This window comes from Suncus etruscus, chromosome 6 (assembly GCF_024139225.1).
Source record: "Suncus etruscus isolate mSunEtr1 chromosome 6, mSunEtr1.pri.cur, whole genome shotgun sequence".
NCBI lineage: Eukaryota > Metazoa > Chordata > Mammalia > Eulipotyphla > Soricidae > Suncus > Suncus etruscus.
In genome coordinates, this window is record NC_064853.1 from 120,055,610 (window position 1) to 120,077,447 (window position 21,838).

The window sequence follows — 21,838 nt, forward strand, 5'->3', positions numbered from 1 at the left end:
TGACATTTATTGTTTTGCTTTGTTTTTGGCAACATCCACCAGTTCTCAGGGGTTACCCCTGGTTTTGGACTCAGGGATCACTCCTGATAGAGCTCAGGGAATTCTATGGGATGCCAAGGATGAACCCTGGTGGACCATGTGAAATTAGTACCCTCGCCAGTATACTGTTGCTCCAGCTCCAGTTCTTGTTTTTATTTTTTGTTTCTTAGTCTTTTGGTTCACCCCTAGTGATGCTCAAGGGTCACTCCTATCTCTGTATTCAGGAGTCACTCCTGGCCATGCTCAAGGGACCCTATCGGCTGCCAGGGATTGGGTTAATCTGCACAAGGGAAGTGCCTCACCCCTCTGGCTCCAAGCTGCTGTATTTCAACAAAATTCCCCAAGAAACATATGGGCAAGAGAAGGGGCAGGAGCCCTTGATGAGGGTCCCTCTCACCATTCCAGCCATGTGAGGTAGGGGTGGGGTCCTGGTGGCAGCTTAGTCCAGCATTCACGGGGAATGTGGCTGCTTATGAGCCATGGGCTGGCTGTGGCCAGTGACTCTTGCCCAGATTTCTTTTGGCTTTTAGTCTGGGTCTCCACAAGAAGCAGCCATGGGGAGACTCCTGGTGGTCTTGGGAGTAAGGTTTTTGTCTTTGCAGCCTCGGGGCAGCTCAGGCTGCTGAAACAAATGTCTCATATGTGGGGACAAAGGTCTGTTGACTCTGAAGGCTCAAAGTTGGGGATCAGAGTGTCTGTGTGGCCATTTTCTGTAGCAAATCCACTTTTTTTTTTTGCTTTTGCTTTTTTTGGGACCTCGTATCTGGTGATGCTCAAGTCTTACTTCTGGCTTTACACTCAGGAATTACTCCTGGTGAGGTTGAGAGGACCACATGGGTCCTGGCTTGCAGCCAGAGCCTGTGTTCTGATGAGGCTACAGTCACCTCTTCAAGCTTTCTGTCACTGTTAGGGATCACACAAGGTAGTGCTCTTGGGGTCACTCCCACCAGTGCTTGGAAGACCATGTCATACCCAGGTTTGAATGCAGGGTTATCACATGAAGTCCATGCCCCAGCCAGCAGGGTTATCTCCCCAGCTCTTGGGAGGTTGGGAGATCATCACTGAAGGACCCAACACTTCCCAGAAGATTGTGTCTGCTCACCTCCCAAGACCATGCCTCCAGAGAGCCTTATGGTGGGGACAACAGTGCTATAGAACAGGGTAGAGGGTTGCCTTGCACGTGGCCAACCCACATTCAATCTCTGGCATCCCATTTGGTCCCGAGCCCACCCAGAATTATTTCTGAGTACAGAGGCAGGAGTAAGGCCTGAGCATTGCCAATGTGTCCCCCTCTCCCTGCTCCTAAAATGATTTAGCTAGAGCTGAATTCAGTAGGGAGGGTATTTGACTCAGGTTTGCTCTCCAGTACCCCATATGGTCTCCCAAGCCCTAAAGTACAGATCCAGGAGTAACCCTGACTACTTCCCTCATACACAAAAATACAAAGACAAAACCTTCAAAAAATAGCAAAAAGGCCTTACAAGCAGCAAATCCAGGACCAAAGGTGGTTTGTTCGAATCCCAGTGTCCCATATGGTCCCCCATACCTGCTAGGAGCTATTTCTGAGCAGACAGCCAGGAGTAACCCCTGAGCATCACTAGTGTGGCCCAAAAACCAAAAAAAAAAAAAAAAAAAAAGCAAAAAGAGACAGATAATCTGCTGGGTGAGTGGGGTATGAGGATACAGGATTGAGTATATGACATCTTGACAACCACATGGCCCCAGGTGGACTGCAGCCTCACTCCTGCTTTCTGCCCTCAGCTGCAGGGAACCATCCTCCAGTATGTGAAAACGCTCATCGAGGTCATGCCCAAGATCTGCCGTCTGCCCCGGCACGAGTATGGATCTCCAGGTGGGTGGTGGGTGCCCTCAGGCCTGTGGATACTGCTCCAGCTTTGCACCTCTGGCCACAGCATGCACCATGAAGATGGTCCCAGGCTACAAGCAGCTGGGGCAGTGAGAGGGCACAAGGCATGCCAAGAGGCCTGGCTATGTCCACATGCGGGAGGCTCTGGGGGTGATAGGCAGACAGCAACAGTTTCATGGTGAGACAGAAAGGATTCCAGTGCATGAAGCTCCAGACAGAGAAATGGCCCTTTCATTCCTCAAAGGGATGGCTCTGGGTTGTGGCAAGGAGGCCAGGATGGGCCAGGTGCTGCCCCAGTGTGCACAAAAGGCGAGCATGGACAGTGTTTCCACTGCTGTCCACTCAGTGGCTCCTTGCACAGGCCTTTCACTCTTTTTTGTTTGTTTGTTTGTTTGTTTTGATTTTGGGTCACATTCGGCAGTGCTCGGGTTTCTCCTGGTTTTATGCTTAGAAATCACTCCTGGCAGGCTCGGGGGACCCTGTGGGATACTGGGATTCGAACCACTGTCCTTCTGCATGCAAGGCAAACCCCCTTCCTCCATGCTATCTCTCCAGCCCCCAAGGCCTTTCACTCTTGAATAAGCTGGCGTGGATACTGGAGTCAGCGTCTACTTTGTCTGGAACATTTGTCTGTCCACTGGTAGCCAGGAATCCAGGCCATGTTTTGTGAAGTCAGGGAGAGAAACAGACACACATGGCCATGGTCTGTGTGTTCATGCATGTTTGTGCATGCGCAAGAGATGCCAAGTGGTGGGAAGAAACGGACACTTGAGGATATAGTATTGGAACACTAAGCATGAAACCCGATCGTTAAGAATAACAAAACACAATTTTATGCTAAGTAAGTGAAATCACACACCATGCTATTTATAATTCCATTGCCATGAAATGTCCATATGGGAAAATTCTTAGAATTGGTAGATTAATGGGTTCTGGGGACAAGGGAGAGAAAGGAAGTTACTATTAATGGGGATGAGAGTTTCTTTTATTGGGGTTTTGCATATCGGTCATTGCTCAGGGGTTACTCCTGGCTCTGTGCTTGGGAATCACTCCTGGTGGCATTCAGAGGGGACCATATGGGATTCTGGGGATGGAATCCAGATCAGCTGAGTGCCAGGCGGGCACCCTATCCCCTGTACTATCCGTCCAGCCCAAGGTTTATTTTTTTTATTATTTTAGTTTTTGGGTCACACCCCCCAGTGCTCAGGGGTTCCTCCTGGCTCTATGTTCAGAAATTGCTCCTGGCAGGCTCGGGGGACCATATGGGATGCCGGGATTCGAACCACCAACCCTGCATGAAAGGCAAACGCCTTACCTCCATGCTGTCTCCCCACCCCACCCCCAGGTTTATTTTTTAAAGGTGATGAAAATGTTCTGGAATGAGGCAGTGATGATTGTACAATATTGTAAATATACCAAACTGCACAATTATAAACCCTTAAAGGGTATAAAAAAAGGGGGGGGGGCACCAAGCTGTGGTAAATGTGAGTCTATGTGTGTGTCTTTGCAAGAGATACCACACTGTAGTATGTGCATACGTGAATGTATGTGCGTGAGATGCTAGGCTCTTATGTCAGGTGTGTCATGCACCTGTGTTTGCGAGAGTGCATGTATATATTTGCATGTGTATGTATGAGTATGGTGCTTTGCTTCTGACCCAGACGGGAGCCACCCCTGGCATACCTTCCTATACTGAGCTCGAGAAGCAGCTATGCTGCACCCTGGCTCTATGCTGACTTCCTGGTCCCACTCACAGGGATCCTGGAGTTCTTCCACCACCAGCTGAAGGACATCATCGAGTATGCGGAGCTCAAGACAGACGTGTTTCAGAGCCTTCGGGAGGTGGGCAATGCCATCCTGTTCTGTCTGCTCATAGAACAGGCGCTGGTAAGTCTGGCGCCTCTCCTGCCTTACCAGGGTGGGTCCCCATTTTCCATCCACTTGGATGTAGGGGCCAGTACCATGCTGGAGGCAGGCAGAGGGCCTGGCCTGGTACCCTGTTCCACAGAGGGTACCCACACATGTTTGTAGTCAGAGTGCCTGTTGAAGTGCTCCAGGTGGGAGTTGGGGGTTCAGGGACATGACCAGAAGGGTATCCAGGAGGATAGACCTGCAGAAGGGAGAGTCGGGATCTGCCCACGAAGGAGCAGGTGTGTTCTGGCCTCAGAGCAGTAGCTGTGGTCCACTGGTGTTGCAAGGGAACTGTCCTTGCCTGCAAGATGGCTCAGAGGGTAGAAGGAAAGTGCACAGGCATGTATGAACATGCACTATATAACTGCTGTCAGGGTTTTTTCTACCCAAGTTCATCATAACTCAGTGAGATCACCAGACTAGAAGGGAAAAGAGACGATCACAAACAATATTATAATATTTGGGGCCGGAAAGATAACATGGAGGTAAGCATTTGCCTTTTATGCAGAAGAATGGTGGTTCGAATCCTGGCATCTCATATGGTCTCCTGAGCCTGCCAGGAGCGATTTCTGAGTGTAGAGCCAGGAGGAACCCCTGATCTCTGCCGGGTGTGACCCAAAAGCCAAAACAAAACAAAACAAAACAAAAAAAAAGATTAAACAAAGGCTGCATTATCTGTTGAGTTTTTTGTTTTGTTATACTTTTGTTTGTTTGGGGGGGCCACATCCAGCAGTGATCAGGGGTTACTCCTTGCTCTGCACTCAGGAATCATTCCAGGGACCCTGTATAGTGCTAAGGATCAAACCCAGATTGGCCACAAGTGTCCTCCTCTCTGTACTATTACTCTGGCCCATTGTCTAGTTAGAACATTTTATCGTATATGCTGGTGAAATTCAGCGAACAGGACATACTTACAGACAGTTAAGTGGGTAGTGGTCTCTACATGGCTCAGGAGTAGAATATGCATTTCCTATTTAGCTCAGAGCTTTGTGCTCAGCAGTGATAACCCCCACATGAAGTGAACCATACCTAGGGTAAACATCTCCTATCATTTAGAGCTACAAGCCATTCATAGCATGAATTTGAAGCCTGAAAATGTAAGAGATTTTAACTGGCCCAGCTAGCAGCATGTGAATGTCATCTTCATCCGATCTAAGTCACACAAATGGGCACAGAATACTGGTGGAAGGTGCAGCCCTTGGTCTGCCCTCTAAACAAGACCACTGGGTCTGCTGCCCTTTCATGGGCCATTAAGAAAATCAGGGTTTCAAGCAGAGGCCGCTGGCTGGGGCTTGGGTTCTCAGCCATGGAACATGGATTTCCATGAATTCCATGTTCTCATGGATTCTGTGAGGATCCAGACATACTTAGGGGCTCCCTATCATTGTTGCAGAAGGAAGGAGTGTGGGCTCTAGGCACGTGATTTACTCGTGCATCCTGACATGGTCCAAAGTTGCCTGGACGGATTCTGGGTTTCCATAAACCAACAGGAGATGGAAGGAAGGAGGGGAGGGTGGAGACCAGACTGCTTCAAGGTCTTCAGAGTTCAGAGGTGAAGAGGCTGAGTCAGACCCACAGGCCAAAGATGCTGCATCTTTTACATCTTGTGTTCACACATCCAGGATTCCCTCAGGCAAGGCAAGACACTTATGATTCTCTCCAGCCTCAAGCAGATGAAGGAGTCGCTCCCAATCCTTTCCCCCAGGCTTCCCTCTGCCCATTTCTATTCCCCAAAGTGTGCTGAGTTGGCAGGGGAGGAGCTAGAGATGGGGCTGCTTGGGGTGCTGGCCTGAGAAGACCCCTTCTGATATTCCCCCAGACACTGGGGTACCTGGGATGGTAGATGGATAGTGAATGAGACATCACTCAGAAGGGACCCACAAGTGGAATGGAACTCTGGGTGCTTGGGGGGAATGCAGACAAGGGCATGCAGTGCCTGGAGGATGGAGCCATGGCCCTGAGTCAGAGGGCCCTGGGGTACAGTTGAGGAAACGAGCAGAGGAACAGGATGGGGGGCAGTGACTGGCACCTGGCTGTAGGTGAGCCCAGGTTGGGGCCCTGGATATGTGACATGGAGCTGTGACTTGGACACATTGAAACATAGAGACTGAGACAGGCTTGACGGCGTGGTGCTGGAGATACCTGGGCCACCCAGCATGCTTGGGGTTCTCTGGGGTGTGGAAGACTGTGTGCCAGGCATGCGCCTTCCCTGCTGGACAGCCTTGGTTGAGGCCCATAGGCTGTGTAGAAGCCACAGGAAAGAGCACTGGGCAGAGGTAAGGCCACTGTGGCTGTGTCCAGAATCAGGGGCAGGGTGCAGCGAGGAGCAGAGTCAAACTGGGCAGGAGGTGCTTATGTTTGGTTGAGGGTAACCCTTCTCCCCTAGATGCATGCCTTGCCAAGATGTTATGGCGCTCTGTACTCTATGAAGGGACTGGAGAAGCCAAATGTCCCTTTTCATGGAAATAGGAGTCCACCTGCTCCCAGGACAGACCAGCTCCAGTTAGTCTAAGGAGGGGCCCCCTCAATGCTGTTTGAACAGCACACCTCCACCATACAGAACTCCCAAGATGCCCTGGGGCAGTATTGTTTCTTCGGGCACCCCTGTCTGCAGTCACCTTTCTGTGTCATTGGACACGGAACACGCAGGCCCACAGGCCTTCAGCCCAGAGATGCCACCCCTTTTTGACAGTGCTCAGGGATCACTCCTGGTGAGCTCTGGGGACTCTGGGATGCTGGGGATCGACCCCACATCAGCTATGTGCAAGGCAAGTGCCTTTCCTACTGTACGATTAGTCCTGCCCAACAATGGCCCCTTCTATTTCTCAGCAAAGACCTGAGGAACTTGCCTGGAGTCACAGGGCAGAGACTGGCAGAGGAGACACAAGTGATGATGGAGGTCCTGGGGCCTGGAGCAGAGCCCTCTAAAAGGCACCCTCTACTTTCTACTCCCCAGCCCCCTCACTCCAGAAAGCAGAAGTGAGAGAGCCTTTGTTCCCCCTTGTACTGGGGTGTCACACCCAGCACTGTTCGGGGCTTATTTCTGGCAATGCACACAGGAATAACTCCTGGCCGAGCTCAGGAGACCCTATGGGGTCCTGAGGATTGAACCTGGGTCAGCCAATTGCAAAGCAAAACACCTACCCACTTGCTGTACTGTATCACTCTGATCCCAGCACAATAGTTTAATAAAAACTAAATAAGAACTAAAAGTGCTTAGAAAGATGTGAGAGAAGAGAAAGAGGAAATTTGTGTTCAATAGAGAATCAGGCTTCTCCAGGTGGAAAAAGCAAAGAGAAAGAAGCAAGCACCTTTAAGGCAAGTGTCTTCCCCATTGTGCTATCACTCCAGACCCAAGAAAATAGAATTAAGGGCCTGGAGAGATAGCACAGCGGCGTTTGCCTTGCAAGCAGCCGATCCAGGACCAAAGGTGGTTAGTTCGAATCCCGGTGTCCCATATGGTCCCTGCCAGGAGCTATTTCTGAGCAGACAGCCAGGAGTAACCCCTGAGCACCTTTGGGTGTGGCCCAAAAATAAAAATAAATAAATAAATAAATAAACCCAAAACCTGCCATTTTGCACTGGTGAAGGGGGGTGTTCTTTACATGACTGTAATCATACAACTATAATCATGTTTGTAATCATGGTGTTTAAATAAAGATAATTATAAAAAAAATAGAATTAAAAGCAAAACAAACAGAACAAAACAACAACAACAAAACCCACAAAAATACTTCTTCTTGTCCATAAGTAAATATTGAAGAGAAAAACGTCCCAATTCTGAGAGCTAAAAGGATATCAAGGTCTGTGGCAGAGGACTCCAAAGAGGGAGCATGTCTTGAGGAAGGCTTGTGGGATCCAGTGGGGGGGCTTTATAATGCTGCTCAGCAGAATGCTACTGCCATCTGCCTGCAGGAGGTACCAGCAGGGGGTGCTGGAGTCCATGCAAACCACTATGGGGCTGGAGGCCTGCAAGACAGACTTGCAAGATGCACCAAAGGACAGAACCCAAGAGATGGGTGGCGGGTGGGGGGTGGGTAAGGTCCCAGGTCCCTCTCTGGTAGGATGGCACTGGCACTCAGATCTGAAAGGAGATGAGATGAGGAATGAAGGATTTGGGGAAAACACCCCACCTAGTCAGGGCTCCACAGATAGCAGGGAATGTACAAGGGCAGAACGGGGCTGTTAGGATGAATAGAACTGACAGCCACATGGAAAGAAGTGGCCACAGAAAAGACTTGGAAACCACTTTGGGATGCCTAGGAGATCCATTTCTCTTGCTGCTACAGTCTCAACTCTAAAATGCTGCACACACAGCGCCCTCAAAAGAGGTTGTAGGGACTGAAAGGGAGAGAGGGCAAGTGGGCCAGCCACTAGCATCTTTAGCAAGGCTTCTCTGGGTCTGGGCAACCTGGACCCCTCTGTTTGTCCTCCCCTTCCAGAGACTTCCTGAGGTGGAGAACATTCTTCCTGAAGAATGTGGAGTTTGCAGGTAGAGTGGTTTGTAGGTAGAGTGGTTGTACAGAGTGGTAGTGGTAGGGGTTGTAGGTACAGAGTGAAAGGCATGTTCTTAACTTCTCTCAGTTGGGGTAAAGCTTGTGCAGTGGGACAGGACTGAGCAGCCACTGTCCCCTTCCCCCATCTCTCCAGGGGACCCCACAGACGACTCAGCAAAGCCCATATTGGACATTCTTCCCATGAAATGGCAGAGGCAAGGGCTCTGCATGGAGTTGTAGGTCCCATGCGCAGACCCAAGCAAAGCTCCTCCTGTTCCTTATACAGAGCCAAGACTTCATTCCCAGTCCACGAGTCTCTCCTCAGTCCCATATCATCCCTCAGTGCCAGCAGGGCCTCTGTGCTACCTCCAGGAACTGCTCTAGTTCAGTTTCTTTTTTTTTTTTTTTTTTTGGTTTTTGACGCTCAGGGGTTACTCCTGGCTATGTGCTCAGAAATCGCCCCTGGCTTGAGGGGACCATATGGGACGCCGGGGGATCGAACCGTGGTCCGTTCCTTGGCTAGCGCTTGTAAGGCAGACACCTTACCTCTAGCGCCACCTTCCCGGCCCCTTTAGTTCAGTTTCTGCACTGCCCCAGGGCCTTTGCACAGGAGTCCTCCCATCTCTGTGCTGCAGACTGGCTACCTGAGCTCTTGCATTCTTGACTCAGAATCCCTCCTGTTCTGGAGGACGTTCCCCTTCCCCCTCTAACACGTTTCTCCCCAGCCTATGCCTTCTGGTATTGCCTCACTCACTGAAGTTGCCGGCTGATTTCGGCCATCTCTTTGATCTCTGTGAAGGGGAATGTAAACTCCACAAGCTTAAAGTTCTGGTCTAACTTGTTAACACCCAGGCAGGAGCGTTATAACTGGGCTGGGGAGCTTGTCTTGCATGCGACCTGGGTTCTTTTTTTTTTTTTTTTGGTTTTTGGGTCACACCCGGCAGTGCTCATGGGTTACTCCTGGCTCTGGACTTAGAAGTCCCTCCTAGCAGGCTCGGGGGACCATATGGGATGCCGGGATTTGAACCACCGTCCTTCCGCAAGGCAAATGCCCTACCTCCATGCTATCTCTCCGGCCCCATAACCCAGGTTCAATCCCTGGCACCCCAAGCAGCACCAGGAATAATTTCTGGGTACAGAACCATGAGCATCAGTGGGTGTGGCCCCAGAATGAAAATAAATAACTTACTCATCACCTTCTCCACCCTGAGAATATTGGGGTGCTGGGGGCATACAGAGGACCTATTAAAGGATGAATGCCGATCCCTACAGAATCCAACCCTGAGGAATTCAGGTCACTGTTGGCTCAGAAACCAAGGGGAGAGCCAGCCCTGCTGAGTAACGCACGTTGGAATCTGTGGTGTCCCTGGCACCTGAATTTCTGAGAGAGCTCCTGTGGCATCAGATTCTCCACATGCTTGGGATCCAAGAGCTGCCTGAAGCCTGGGTTCCCTAGTCCTGATCCCCAGCAGAGAGAGGAGCTGAGATGCCCGCCAATGGGGCAGTTCTCCGGCTGCCTTTCCATTCTCAGTTCTGAGATCCAGTAGTTCTCTGCCCAGTCCTCACCTCTGGTTTCTGTCTTTGTCGGGTTCTTGGAGCACTTCATTCTGAGATCATCGTACCAGAAGCTTCTACATTCTCAAGTCATCCTCACCACCATCCAGGACAATAATGGCTGCTTTCAGCTTTCATTCTCATTTCACTGCTAAATAAGTAGGCTCAGAGAGGTGGAACAACCTGCCTAAAAACAGACAGCAAGGAAGCAGCAGAGCCCGGCCAGCCACTCACGTTTGGATGACTCCTACACCAGCACAAAACCGTTCATTCAAAAGACAGGCACACTTGTGTCCAGGGCAGTGATAGAGAAACAGAAACACCCCAGATGTCCAACAATGAATGAATAAAGAAGCCGTATACAATGGAATAGTATATGCCTATAAAAAATGAAACCAGGGCCGGAGAAATAACATGGAGGTAGTGTGTTTACCTTGCATGCAGAAGAACGGTGGTTCAAATCCCGGCATTACATATGGTCCCCTGAGCCTACCAGGAGTGATTTCTGGTTGTGACCCAAAAAACTAAATAATGAAACCTTGGGGCTGGAGAGATGGCACAGTGGTAGGGTGTTTGTCTTGCAATTGGCCAACCCAGGAGCGGCGTTGGTTCGAATTCCAGCATCTCATGTGGTCCCTCGTGCCTGCTAGGAGTGATTTCTGAGCACAGAGCCAGGAGTAACCCCTGAGTGCCGCTGGGTGTGAGCCAAACCAAATAATAATAATAATAATAATAATAATGATGATGATGATGATGAAAGCTTGCAATTTGTTGAAACATGGATGGACTGAAGGGTTTCATGTTAGGCAACACAAGTGAGAGGCAGGAGGACAAGAATGGGTGCAGGATCTTCCCTGTAGTGCACAGAGCAGCAAATCATGAGAACAGGTAATGTGGACCCATGGCAAAGCCTAGGCCTTGGATTTCAAAGCTCAGATCCACAAGTGCTGGGGGAGGAGAGAATAGAGAGCAGGAAGTGGTGAGCTAGAGGGGACATGAGGATAGTGAGGTGGTTTTTAGGTCTTTGGCCTATAAACCACATTATCTAAATGACAAGATGCCAAGGCAGCATTGAGATTTGTGTTTCTTGCCATCTGGCAGCATGAAATAAACCCCCTTTCTTTCCATACTTATAAATTAAGATTGGTTTAATCTAAATTAATTTTAAATTATCAGTCAACTAATTTTTAACCCTATGGCTGTGTTTTTTTTTTTTTTTTTTTTTTTTTCGGAGCATCTGGCGATACTCCAGGGACCATCTGGAATCCCCATGATGGAGCCCGGGTCGGTTGTGTACAACGCAAGCGCCCTTCCCACTGTACTATTTATTGCTCTCTCCCCACCTTTTGCTGTTGTTGTTGTTGTTGTTTTGTTTTGTTTGGGCCACACCTGGTGGTGCTCAGGGCTTATTCCTGGCTCTGTGCTCAGAATTCATTCCTGGTAGGATCAGGGAACCATATGGGTTGTGGGGATCCCAGGTCAGCCACGTGCAAGGCAAACACTGTACCTACTGTGCTATCACTCCAGCCCCTGTCCCCTCCTTTTTGTATTTTTCTATTTGCCAAACCAAATTAGTATACATATTTGCTTGAGACTGCCTCTCTGATATGACATCATAATGTGAGCCACCCATGGCACATGGCTGAGTCTATATGGTATTATATAGCCTTTATGTTACATTGTTTTGGTTTGGGGGGTCTTACCCCCTAAACAACAGCCTTTTTATCTCCACTCTGCCCCTGTTTGCAGTCCCAGGAAGAAGTATGTGATTTGCTCCATGCAGCGCCATTCCAGAACATTCTACCTAGAGTGTACATCAAAGGTAAGTAAGTGCCTCTCCCCAACCCGAGTGGCTGTCTGGACCCCTGTCCCATCAACCCCTAATCTTGTTTTCATCCTCTGTGTCCCGGGAGGAGCTGAAGACCCTGTAATGTGGCCAGTGCTATGGCAGTTCAGAGGCAGTATCGCAGATTTCCTCATGGCATGTTCCAATTACATATTACAAACTCAAAGAGAATAGTCTCACATGGTCCCCTTCAGGCTGGGGCCCACAGTTTCATGCAGGGAGTATATTCCCTGAAGTATGCCCACATCTTACACTCCCTTTGCTTTTATTGCAGAGGGAGAGCGACTGGAACTAAGGATGAAACGCCTGGAAGCCAAATATGCCCCACTTCATCTGGTGCCCCTGATTGAGCGGCTGGGAACCCCCCAGGTAGGACCAACTCTGAGAGCTGGTAGTGGGGAAACTGAGGCCTGGGAGACAAAGGGCCCATGATGAGCTGGCTGTTCCTTGTTGGATGTCCAGAAGCTACTCTGTCCCCATGGGGAGTTGTGCCAAGAATGAAAACCCCACGCCCCGCAGCTGCGTTAATCTATATTAGCTGAAGGGGAAAATCCTTGAGGCTCAGAAACTGTTTACTATGGCATTGTTGGTTAAAGTAGAACCCTGCTGTCAATCACTAGGCACAAATCCTTTTCTGTTTGGTTTTTTGTTTGTTTTCTTGGTTTGGGGTTTTGTTTGGTTTGGTTTGGTTTGGTTTTTGGGTCTCATGCGGTGACACTCAGGGGCTACTTGGCTATGCACTCAGAAATCACTCCTGGCTTGGGGGACCATATAGGACGACAGGGGATCGAACCGTGGTCCATCCTAGGCTAATGCACGCAAGGCAAATGCCCTACTGCTTGCACCACCGCTCCGGCCCTCTGAATTAATCTATATTAACTGAAAGGGAAAATCCCTGATGCTCAGAAGCTGTTTACTGTGGTATTGTTGGTTAAAGTAGAACCCTGCTATCAATCATTTCTGTTTGTTTTTTTGATTTGGGGCCATATCTGGCCATGCTCAGGGCTTACTCCTGGATCTCAGGAACCATATGGAATGCCAGGGATTGAACAATGGTCAGATGCGTGCAAAGCAAGTAATCTTCCCACTGTACTATTGTTCCAGCCCCTAATGGTGGACTGAAGGGACCATAGGTGGTGCCAGGGATTGAACCCAAAGCAAGTGCTTTACACACTATCACGGCTGCCCAGCATTTCTGTTTTTTTGTGTTTGTGGGTCAACTATGTACAAGGCAAGGGCCCTCCTTTTCCCTCCTTTCTACCTCCCCTCTCAACTCCAAGGCAGCAGTGAGTGCCTTCTGAGTGTTGAGTCCTTGGCCATGGAGGAAAAGGAAAGGAAATAGGACCCAGATACTAAGAGGCAGCAAGGCCCAGACCTGGGGCAGGCTATCTCTTGTCAGGCAGCACTGCCATTTCTCTAGGAAGAGGCAGTGTGCAGTTTCCTGTTTAGCTTCTGTGCTCCTCATGCCTGCTCAGTTCCAGGGCCAGTCCTGCTGAGACTTGGTCCGAGATAGGCCTGAGTGTGGGGCATCAGAACTATACCCAGTGGCACTGAGATTGCTTGGGGCTTTGCATGTACTGGGCCTATATTTATCACTCTGAGCCACATCCTGTGTCATTTAAAATTTTTTTCTTTGTTTCTGGTGTGGACACCACACCCGTGGTATTTGAGGCTTTCTTCTGGCTCTGAGCTCAGGGTCACTCCTGGTGGGGTTCAGAGCACCAATGAGATGAAACCCAGGTTTCACATAAACTCAGGTTACACATAAGGGCAGTACTCGCCCTTCCCATTGCACTATCACTCAGCCCTGACATTGTTTTTATTGTTGAGTCTTGTTGTTGTTGTTGTTGTTGTTTTGGGATGCATCTAGTGATGCTCAGGGGTTACTCCTGGCTATGCACTCAGAAATCACTGCTGGCTTGGGGTACCATATGGGACGCCTGGGGATCAAACCGCAGTTCGTCCTAGGCTAGCGCCGGCAAGGCAGATGCCTTACCACTCCGCGCCACTGCTCTGACCCCCCTGACATTGTTTTAAACACACACTTTACATAAAGTCTCCGCTTCAAAGTGTTCAGGCACCATTTGTCAGCAGCCTGCAGAGAGCAGAGATGGTGGGAATGGGGATCAAGGAGGATTTAGACGTGACCTTGGATTCAATCTGTAGTAGCACAGACTATCTTGCCCAGTGCTACAGTTTTTGCCTGAAGTCAGTGAGCTTCAGTGAGCACGCCATGGGGGTGCTGGAAAGAAGACAACCCCCACCCCCGCCAGCACATGTTCTCTCTTCACGAGCTGATTTAAAGCCCCATATGAGATCAGGGGAGTCTTCGGAGTGAGGGAGAAAGGTGGGTGCCCATATCCCCATAGCCACCCTAGTTTGCAGCTCACCACTAGGGACTGAGACTGAGTCTGAATTTCCCAGCAGCCTCTTATCTAGCCCAGATATATTCAGGATTTGGGGGTGTACAACAGTCTCTGTCTGCCTGGGGGACATGGTTAACACCCCACTTCCTCCAAAACACAAGCACAAAGCTTGGGGGTGAGGGGTGCCAGGAACTTTCATTCCTGCCTTTGTAGGGGTTGGGCCACCAAAGATTGCCTTTTAGGGAGAAATCCCCCCAGCCGGCAGCTCCTTAGTCTCATCCCCAAAGAATCTGGCCTTTCGCACCCAGGCTCTGGCATATGTTTCCACTTAAAAGACAAGTGAATTTCTCACTGCTCTGGCCAACACCATTTCCGCAGGGCCTGGTTGAAGTCCAGTTTGTCCATGGTGGGCATTCAGCACACAAAAGCCCAGATGAAAGGTTGCTTTTGTGAATCTCCCTCACAGAGGGGTCCAGAGCACTGGCTTCTAAAGGCCCTGGGGTAGTTGACCAAGCTGGAGTCTGCAGAACACCAGGCCCCAGAGCATGGTAAGGAGAGGCCATGGGATTTCTGCCTTCACATCTGGAACCAATGATGGAAGCTGGCCATGGGGAGGGCAAGGACCCTCTGGCAGAGGTGTCTGAGATGAATCATTTCCCTGTGTCACAGGGATTGCTGCCTCTCACTTGTCCCGTTGGGACTTCTCCTCTTTCTACCTGGCTTTCAAATGGGCCACAAGCTGCTTGGTCTCCTGAGCTGAGATGTCTCTCAGGATAGTTAAAAGTAGGGGGGAGGCTGCTCAGGATTGCACTGCCTGCATGGCAGTACTCCGGGGTCACTCCTGGGCCGGTGCTTGGCTGGTGCTTGACACTGTTTGCAGTGTCAGAATTTGAAACCTGGTCAGCCACAAGCAAAACAGTGTCTTTCCCCACTATATACCTTTGGTCCCAAGGCACAGCTTCTAGCTGTTTCTTCATCACCTTGCCAATCTGAATGAGTTTGGAGGGAAGAGACAGCAATAATGCTTTGCACATCTGAGCAATGCCAGGTCATGATCTTCAGCTGCACTTCTTTGGAAAGGCCCCTTCTCTCCCTTCTCCCCCAAAAGAGCCATACCAGGAGAAGAAAGTATGTAAAAGGGGCTGGACAGATAGTACAGTGGATAAGGTCAGAACCTTGCACATGGTTGACCTGAGTTTGATCCCCAATGCCCCATCTGGTCCCCTGAGCCCCTCCAGAAGTGATCACTGGATACAAAGCCAGGAGTAACCCCTGAGCATCACTAAGTGTGACCCCCAAACAAAAGAGCTGCACATACCTCTGGTTGTACATTGGACTACATGGATGCTGCTTTTGCAGTAATCATGGGGAAAGCCTCCAAATCTGAGCCCCATTGCCCCCCTTTAAAGTGAGCCCCAACCCCCAGCCCTGTCAAGTGTTTTCTGTCAAGGAACTTTGTGCCAAAGCTCAGCCCAGCTTCACGCATCCCTGAAGATCTGAGCCGTTGGGCCGTGCTGGCTCCCCTACTGCCTCTGGACAGTGGTTCCCCCTCTCCCTGTCTACAAGATGGGCCTAAAATGGGGCTCAGGCATTCTGGGAACATGTGAACTGGTGGTCCCCCTGGGTACATGGGGCTGCTCCCAGGAACCCCATACTGGCAGCTCTTTCTCAAGTCTTACACACCATGAGTCTGCTGATACCATTTGGAAGGTGTCAGTGGGATATGGATGCTTACCCTTGGGAGAGGGGGACTGTGTGTGTGTGTGTGTGTGTGTGTGTGTGTGTGTGTGTGTGTGTGTGTGTGTGTGTGTGTGTGTGTGTGTGATAGAGAGAAAGAAAGAGAGAGTGGGAGGAGGAGGGAGGGAGGGAGGGAAGGATGAAGGAAGGAAGGAAGGAAGGAAGGAAGGAAGGAAGGAAGGAAGGAAGGAAGGGAGGGAGGGAGGGAGGAGGGAGGGAGGGAGGGAGGAAGGAGGGAGGGAGGAAGGGAGGGAGGGAGGAGGGAGGGAGGAAGGAAGGGAGGAAGGAAGGAAGGAAGGAAGGAAGGAAGGAAGGAAGGAAGGGGGGAGGGAGGGGGGAGGGAGGAAGGAAGGAAGGAAGGAAGGAAGGGAGGGAGGGAGGGAGGAAGGAAGGAAGGAAGGAAGGAAGGAAGGAAGGAAGGAAGGAAGGAAAAAGTAATGAAAGTAATGGTTAGGGACTATTAGCTTAACCAAAGGAATCAGTTTTGTGGGGGAAAAAAAAAACAGGTGTGAGCCATGCAGAGGAAAGCTCACATTAGTCTCTCTGCAGCAAATTGCCATTGCCCGTGAGGGGGACCTACTGACCAAGGAGCGTCTGTGCTGCGGGCTGTCCATGTTCGAGGTCATCCTTACCCGCATCCGTAGCTACCTGCAGGACCCCATCTGGCGCGGACCCCCGCCCACCAATGGTGTTATGCACGTGGATGAGTGTGTGGAGTTCCATCGGCTCTGGAGCGCCATGCAGTTTGTCTACTGCATCCCCGTCGGTACCAATGAGTTCACAGCTGAGTGAGTGTGTTTCCCATGGGGGAGGTCTCCCCAATGCATGGCCTAGCAAAGTCCTTAGGCCCCCAGAGCTCAGTGAGGATTGTGGCTGGGGCTGTCTGAGGAACCCAGGCAGGCACGGCTTGTGAAGTACTTCTCAGAGGTTGTGATTGCGGAATTAGGGAGAGACGTGGGTCTTCAGAGAGAGAGACTCCATTTCTGGTATTCTCAACTCAATGCATCATGGGGCTCAAGGCTAGGACTTGAGTTTACAGTGCTGCCTGGACAGTACAGAGCTGGGGACTGCCAAGGCCATGAGTATGCACTGGAAGGGCTCCAGGGGATCTAGCTAGGGACCTAACCCCTGCACCATCTCCCTGGCACCTCAGAGATGGATGATATTATTTTTTGGTGGATTTTGGGCCACATTTGGCAAATACTCAGAGGTTACTCCTGGCTCTGCACTTAGGAATCACTCCTGGAGGTGCTCAGGGGTCCCTATGGGGTGTCAAGGATTGAACCCAGGTCCACCATATGCAAGGCTAGTGCCTGCTGTACTATCTCCCCACTTTTTTTTTTAAAGCAAAAAGTTCTTTTTCAAAATTTATTATTTGCTTTGGGTCACTGCATTACTAACCAGGGGTTACTCCTGGCACAGTGCTTGAGTTCCTGGCAGTAGCTGGGGGACTATATGGTACTAGGGTTGGAACCTGGGCACCTTGCATACAAAGCTCGTGCTCCAGAACTTTGAGCTTCCATCCCAGCCAGAAAGTATGTTTGAACTTCGATCTGCACAATGCTGCACCCCCAACCAGGTAATGTTAGAACATGAATGACTTTATTAGCCCCCAACCCCCCTCCAAAGAGCTGAGTGTTGTACTTGGTAGTGATACTGGCTCTGCCATGGTTCCCTGATCCCATGCTGGGTCCTCAACAGATAGCAGGACTGAACAGAAGGTCCCTGGCCTCTAGGAATTTGGGGCCTGTGGGGAGACAGGCATGAAATGACACCACCTCACAGCCATGGTGGTGGGCACATGCCCAAGGACTGAGGCTGTGGGTTCTCAGAGCTTCATGGGAAAGTGCCCTCCTGTCCCCCAGTCTTCTACCCAGTTTGCATGTGGGTGGTTTCCAGAACATGAAGTGGCAGTGGGACAGGCCTGGCTGGAACACATCAGAGCATATCTGAGCTTTGGGGGCTCATCCCCTGAGACAAGAGGCTGGGCTAACTGAAGGGGTGGAGGGAGCTCAGGTTGGCCTTTGGCCCTCACTGTCCATCCTGATGCCACTCCAATCCTAGAGTTCTGGACAGGGCAGTGCCTACCAAGTGGAAGTGAGGCTCTACTTGCTGGTGGGAGCATAGATTGTGAGGTTCCCTTCCCCCAAATAACAGGTTCCTTAGATTTCCCTCAGAGAGAGATGCCTGCACCCCATTTTTCACTCTGGAGGATTTGGACCAACCCTGCCCTCTGCCCTCCAGCACGAACTGTGAGGCTGAGGCTGGGAGACCCTGACAAGCTGTATCAGGATGAGAGCGAGGGAAGCCCTGGATGGGCTGACTCCCCCAGAGCTCTCCACAAACCTACCGTCCCAGAAAATGCTGCATCCCACCCCACCCCAGCCAGCCCCATGGAGAACTGGCCAGGCTGCCCCTGCAACACCCTCACCCCATGCTGTCGCCCATCCCCACAGGCAGTGTTTTGGAGACGGCCTGAATTGGGCCGGCTGCTCCATCATCGTGCTGCTGGGCCAGCAGCGGCGCTTCGACCTCTTTGACTTCTGCTACCACCTGCTCAAGGTGCAGCGGCAGGACGGCAAGGACGAGGTCATCAAGAATGTGGTGAGCCATCGGGCAGGCCAGGGGACAGGGCTTCTTCGAGTGTGATGATGGCATGAGACCCAAGAAGAGCTTGTGGTGGGGTTCCCTGAGGGTGATCTGTGCCAGGCTGGGAACAGAGGGAGCCCAAGAATGCTACCCACGGGACATCATGGGCTGAGCCCAGAAGGAACAGCAGCAGGTGGGGAGATGCAGAGATGTGGCAGAAGATGGGCTGGGCCCTGGGAGCTGTGGTGGTGAAGAGGAAGAGGAGGAAGAGGAAAAGGAAGAGCAGGGAGAAGAGCTGGGAGAGGAGGAGAAGAGGGAGAAAAGGGGAGAAAAGAAGGAAGAGGAAGGGGGGAAGGAAGAGGAGTTGAAGCAGAAGTTAGGAGCTGGTTCAGGGGTGCTTCCTCTGTGAGGTCATGCTGGCTTGAAGGGTCACTCTACCGCTACACCTTGGTGTGGCATCCCAGGCTCAGAGATCCTAAAGGCGCTGGTGGCCTCCATTGCCAATGACCATTGAAAGAACATTTTATCCTCCAGGTGGAACTCTGTACCCCAAACCTTAGCTCCTGTCCCAGGAGCTTGGTCACCCTCCTACTCCCTGCCAGGGGCTCTCAGCTACTTGGATTTCTTGGTCCTGTGCCTTTGATGACTGGCTATGTTTTTAGGTCACCAAGCAAGCCAAGGAATAATTGGTTCTAAACATGCCTCTTGGGCTTCCCAACTTGTGCACCAGCTTGATGCCCCTAGCACTGTGATGGGGGTGCAGATGTGTCTGCTCATTTCTTTTTTTTTTTTTTTTTTTTTTTTGATTTTTGGTACACACCCGGCAGTGCTCAGGGGTTTCTCCTAGCTCTATGCTCAGAAATTGCTCCTGGCAGGCTCAGGGGATATATGGGATGCCAGGATTCAAACCACCATCCTTCTGAATGCAAGGCAAACACCCTGCCTCCATGCTATCTCTCTGGCCCCTCATTTCTGTTCTCATTTCTTTCCTGTGGGGGAAGCCAAACTGAGAGACTGAGTGCCTTGCCCACTGCTGGTCTATTTTTCAGTCTGCCTGGCCCCTCCATTCCTTCACCTGTGCTCCCTTCTCTCCACCTGCCCACTTAAACATGCTGTTCTCTAGATTAGGGGGTTCAGATGGGGAATAACCATTCTAATGGATACTAAGTGGGTCTCCATTGTGGTTTTGGTTTGATTTCTTCATGTCCTCTTTTGAGGGACCTCTTTTGCTGCGTTTGTGGATCATCAAACTTTTATGCTTACCTTTTTTTCCTATTTGTTTGGACTTTGAGGCCATACCTGTGCTCAGGGCTTCCTTCTGGCTCTGCACTCAGGAATTATTCCTGATGGATTTAGGGATACATAGGGATACATATGGGGTACCAGGAATAGAACTCTGGTTGGCCGCATGCAAGGCAAGCACCCTACCCACTTTACTATCTCTCTAACCCATGGATATACATCTCGTTTGTCAGACAAATAATCTGGAGGCATTTCAGTCCTTTTGCTCTGCTGATTGTGTCTTTGAACTGAGACGACCTCCCCCACCCATCTCAGTATAATTCCATTTATTTTTCTTTTTATATTACTGATGTCATATCCAACAGGCTGTCACCAGATACCATGACATGAAATTTTCTGTTTTCTTCAAAGGGTTCTTCATAGGTTGTTTTTGAGGTTCAAGTCTCTCTTGGTTCATTTTGAACTGATTTCTTGAGTTCATTGGTTGCCAGTGTCCTGTGTCATGAAAAGAACATTTCTTTCCCCATTAAATGTTCTCACTTCATGAAAATACTTTGATGTGGATTTTTATATGAGACAGTTTCTCTTGGGCTCATGAGTTCTTTGTTAAATGCCTATGTTGGTGCATAGCAGGTAGAGCACTTGCTTGCTCTTTTTTTTTTTTTTTTTTTTTTGGAGGGAGGGTCATTTGCCTTGTATACAGTTTACCTAGGTTTGATTCCCATCATACAGTCCCCTGACCTGCCAGGAGTGATTCCTGAGTGCAGAACCACACTCCTGAGTACCACTGGGTGTGGCCCCAAAACAAAACAAACAAAAAAACCAGCCTGTCTTTATTACACCAGCACCACACCATTTGGATCATTTGGGGGGGACACACTTGGCAGTGCTTAGGGGATTACCCCTGGCTCTGCACTCAGAAATTGTTCCTGGCAGGCTTGGAGGACCATATGGGATACCGGGGATCAAACCCAGGGCTGTTCCGAGTTGTCCACATGCAAGACAAAAGCCCTACCACTGTGCTATCTATCACTCTGACCCTTGGATCATCTTTTTTGGAGGAGGGCCACACCCAGTGATGCTCAGGGGTTACTCCTGGCTTTGCACTCAGAAATCGCTCCTGGCTCGGGGGACCATATGGGACACCAGGGATTGAACCCAGGTCTGTCCTGGGCCAGCTGCATGCAAGGCAAATTCCCTATCGCTGTGCTATCGCTCTGGCCTCTGGATCATCTTTCTTTGCAATAGATTTATGTTATTGATTTACTTTTGGTCCATACCCGCTGGTACTCAGGACTCCTGCTCTGCTCTCAGGGATCACTCCTGGTGGGGCTCAGGTGGACCTTATGGGATGCCGGGGCAAGTAGCCTTTGCCACTGAATTTTGTGATAGGATTTAAGAGCCACAAAAATAGTTCAGGACCATGTTAACATTTGATTGTCAACTCTGGCAAACTGGAGCCAACTTTTAAATGAGTGTCATGACCACTATGGCATTGAGGAGGCCCCAAAATGCAAGGTCTCTTCAGTCTTCCCTTGCCTTTTCTGTCTCTGGGTCTTCTCTACCAACCCCTAACCTACACCATCCCTGTCCCTTGCAGCCCCTGAAGAAGATGGCAGATCGGATCCGCAAGTACCAGATCTTGAACAATGAGGTCTTTGCCATCCTGAACAAGTACATGAAGTCGGTGGAGACTGACAGCTCCACGGTGGAGCATGTGCGCTGCTTCCAGCCACCCATCCACCAGTCTCTGGCCACCACCTGTTAGCCACTATGCCCATCAGACCCTGACATGGAGGGAGGATAAAGAGGAGCTGGAGAGCGGCAGCCAGCCTGCTCCGGGATCCAGCGCAGCAGCTGGAAGAACTGGAAGAGAACAGGAAATTTCCCAGCACGTGTCCACCAATCCGAGGGCTGGGCCCGTGCATGCTCACCCACAGCATCTCATGGTTTTTCCATAGTGTCAATGAGAAACAAAAAACAAGCAATGATGCGGGGCAGTGTGTGCTTTTTTTTTTTTTTGTTACCCCCCCCCCCCCATTCCCAATCCATACTCAGAGCTCCACAACTGAATACCTCCTTCCTCCTACCCACCAACCCTGCCTCTTATTACTTCCCACAACCTCCCTGGCCAGTTCCTCTGGGTGTCACAGGTTGCCGTGCCCCTGTTTCAGCCTGATAACAACTTGGC

General features: G+C 50.4%; 1 protein-coding gene across 4 annotated transcripts in view; it reads left to right on the plus strand.

The window, feature by feature from the left end:
* CYFIP2 (cytoplasmic FMR1 interacting protein 2) overlaps window positions 1-21,631 on the plus strand; it is a 91,007-nt gene extending 69,376 nt beyond the window's left edge. For all 4 annotated transcript variants that reach the window (XM_049775687.1, XM_049775690.1, XM_049775689.1 and 1 more), the window contains 7 exons: window positions 1,801-1,891; window positions 3,663-3,793; window positions 11,617-11,689; window positions 11,988-12,082; window positions 16,366-16,604; window positions 18,273-18,420; window positions 21,248-21,631. In XM_049775687.1, the coding sequence (XP_049631644.1) occupies window positions 1,801-1,891; window positions 3,663-3,793; window positions 11,617-11,689; window positions 11,988-12,082; window positions 16,366-16,604; window positions 18,273-18,420; window positions 21,248-21,415 (945 nt within the window). In that variant the 3' untranslated portion in view covers window positions 21,416-21,631. The remainder of the gene's footprint in view (window positions 1-1,800; window positions 1,892-3,662; window positions 3,794-11,616; window positions 11,690-11,987; window positions 12,083-16,365; window positions 16,605-18,272; window positions 18,421-21,247) is intronic.
* Window positions 21,632-21,838: the final 207 nt, after the last annotated feature.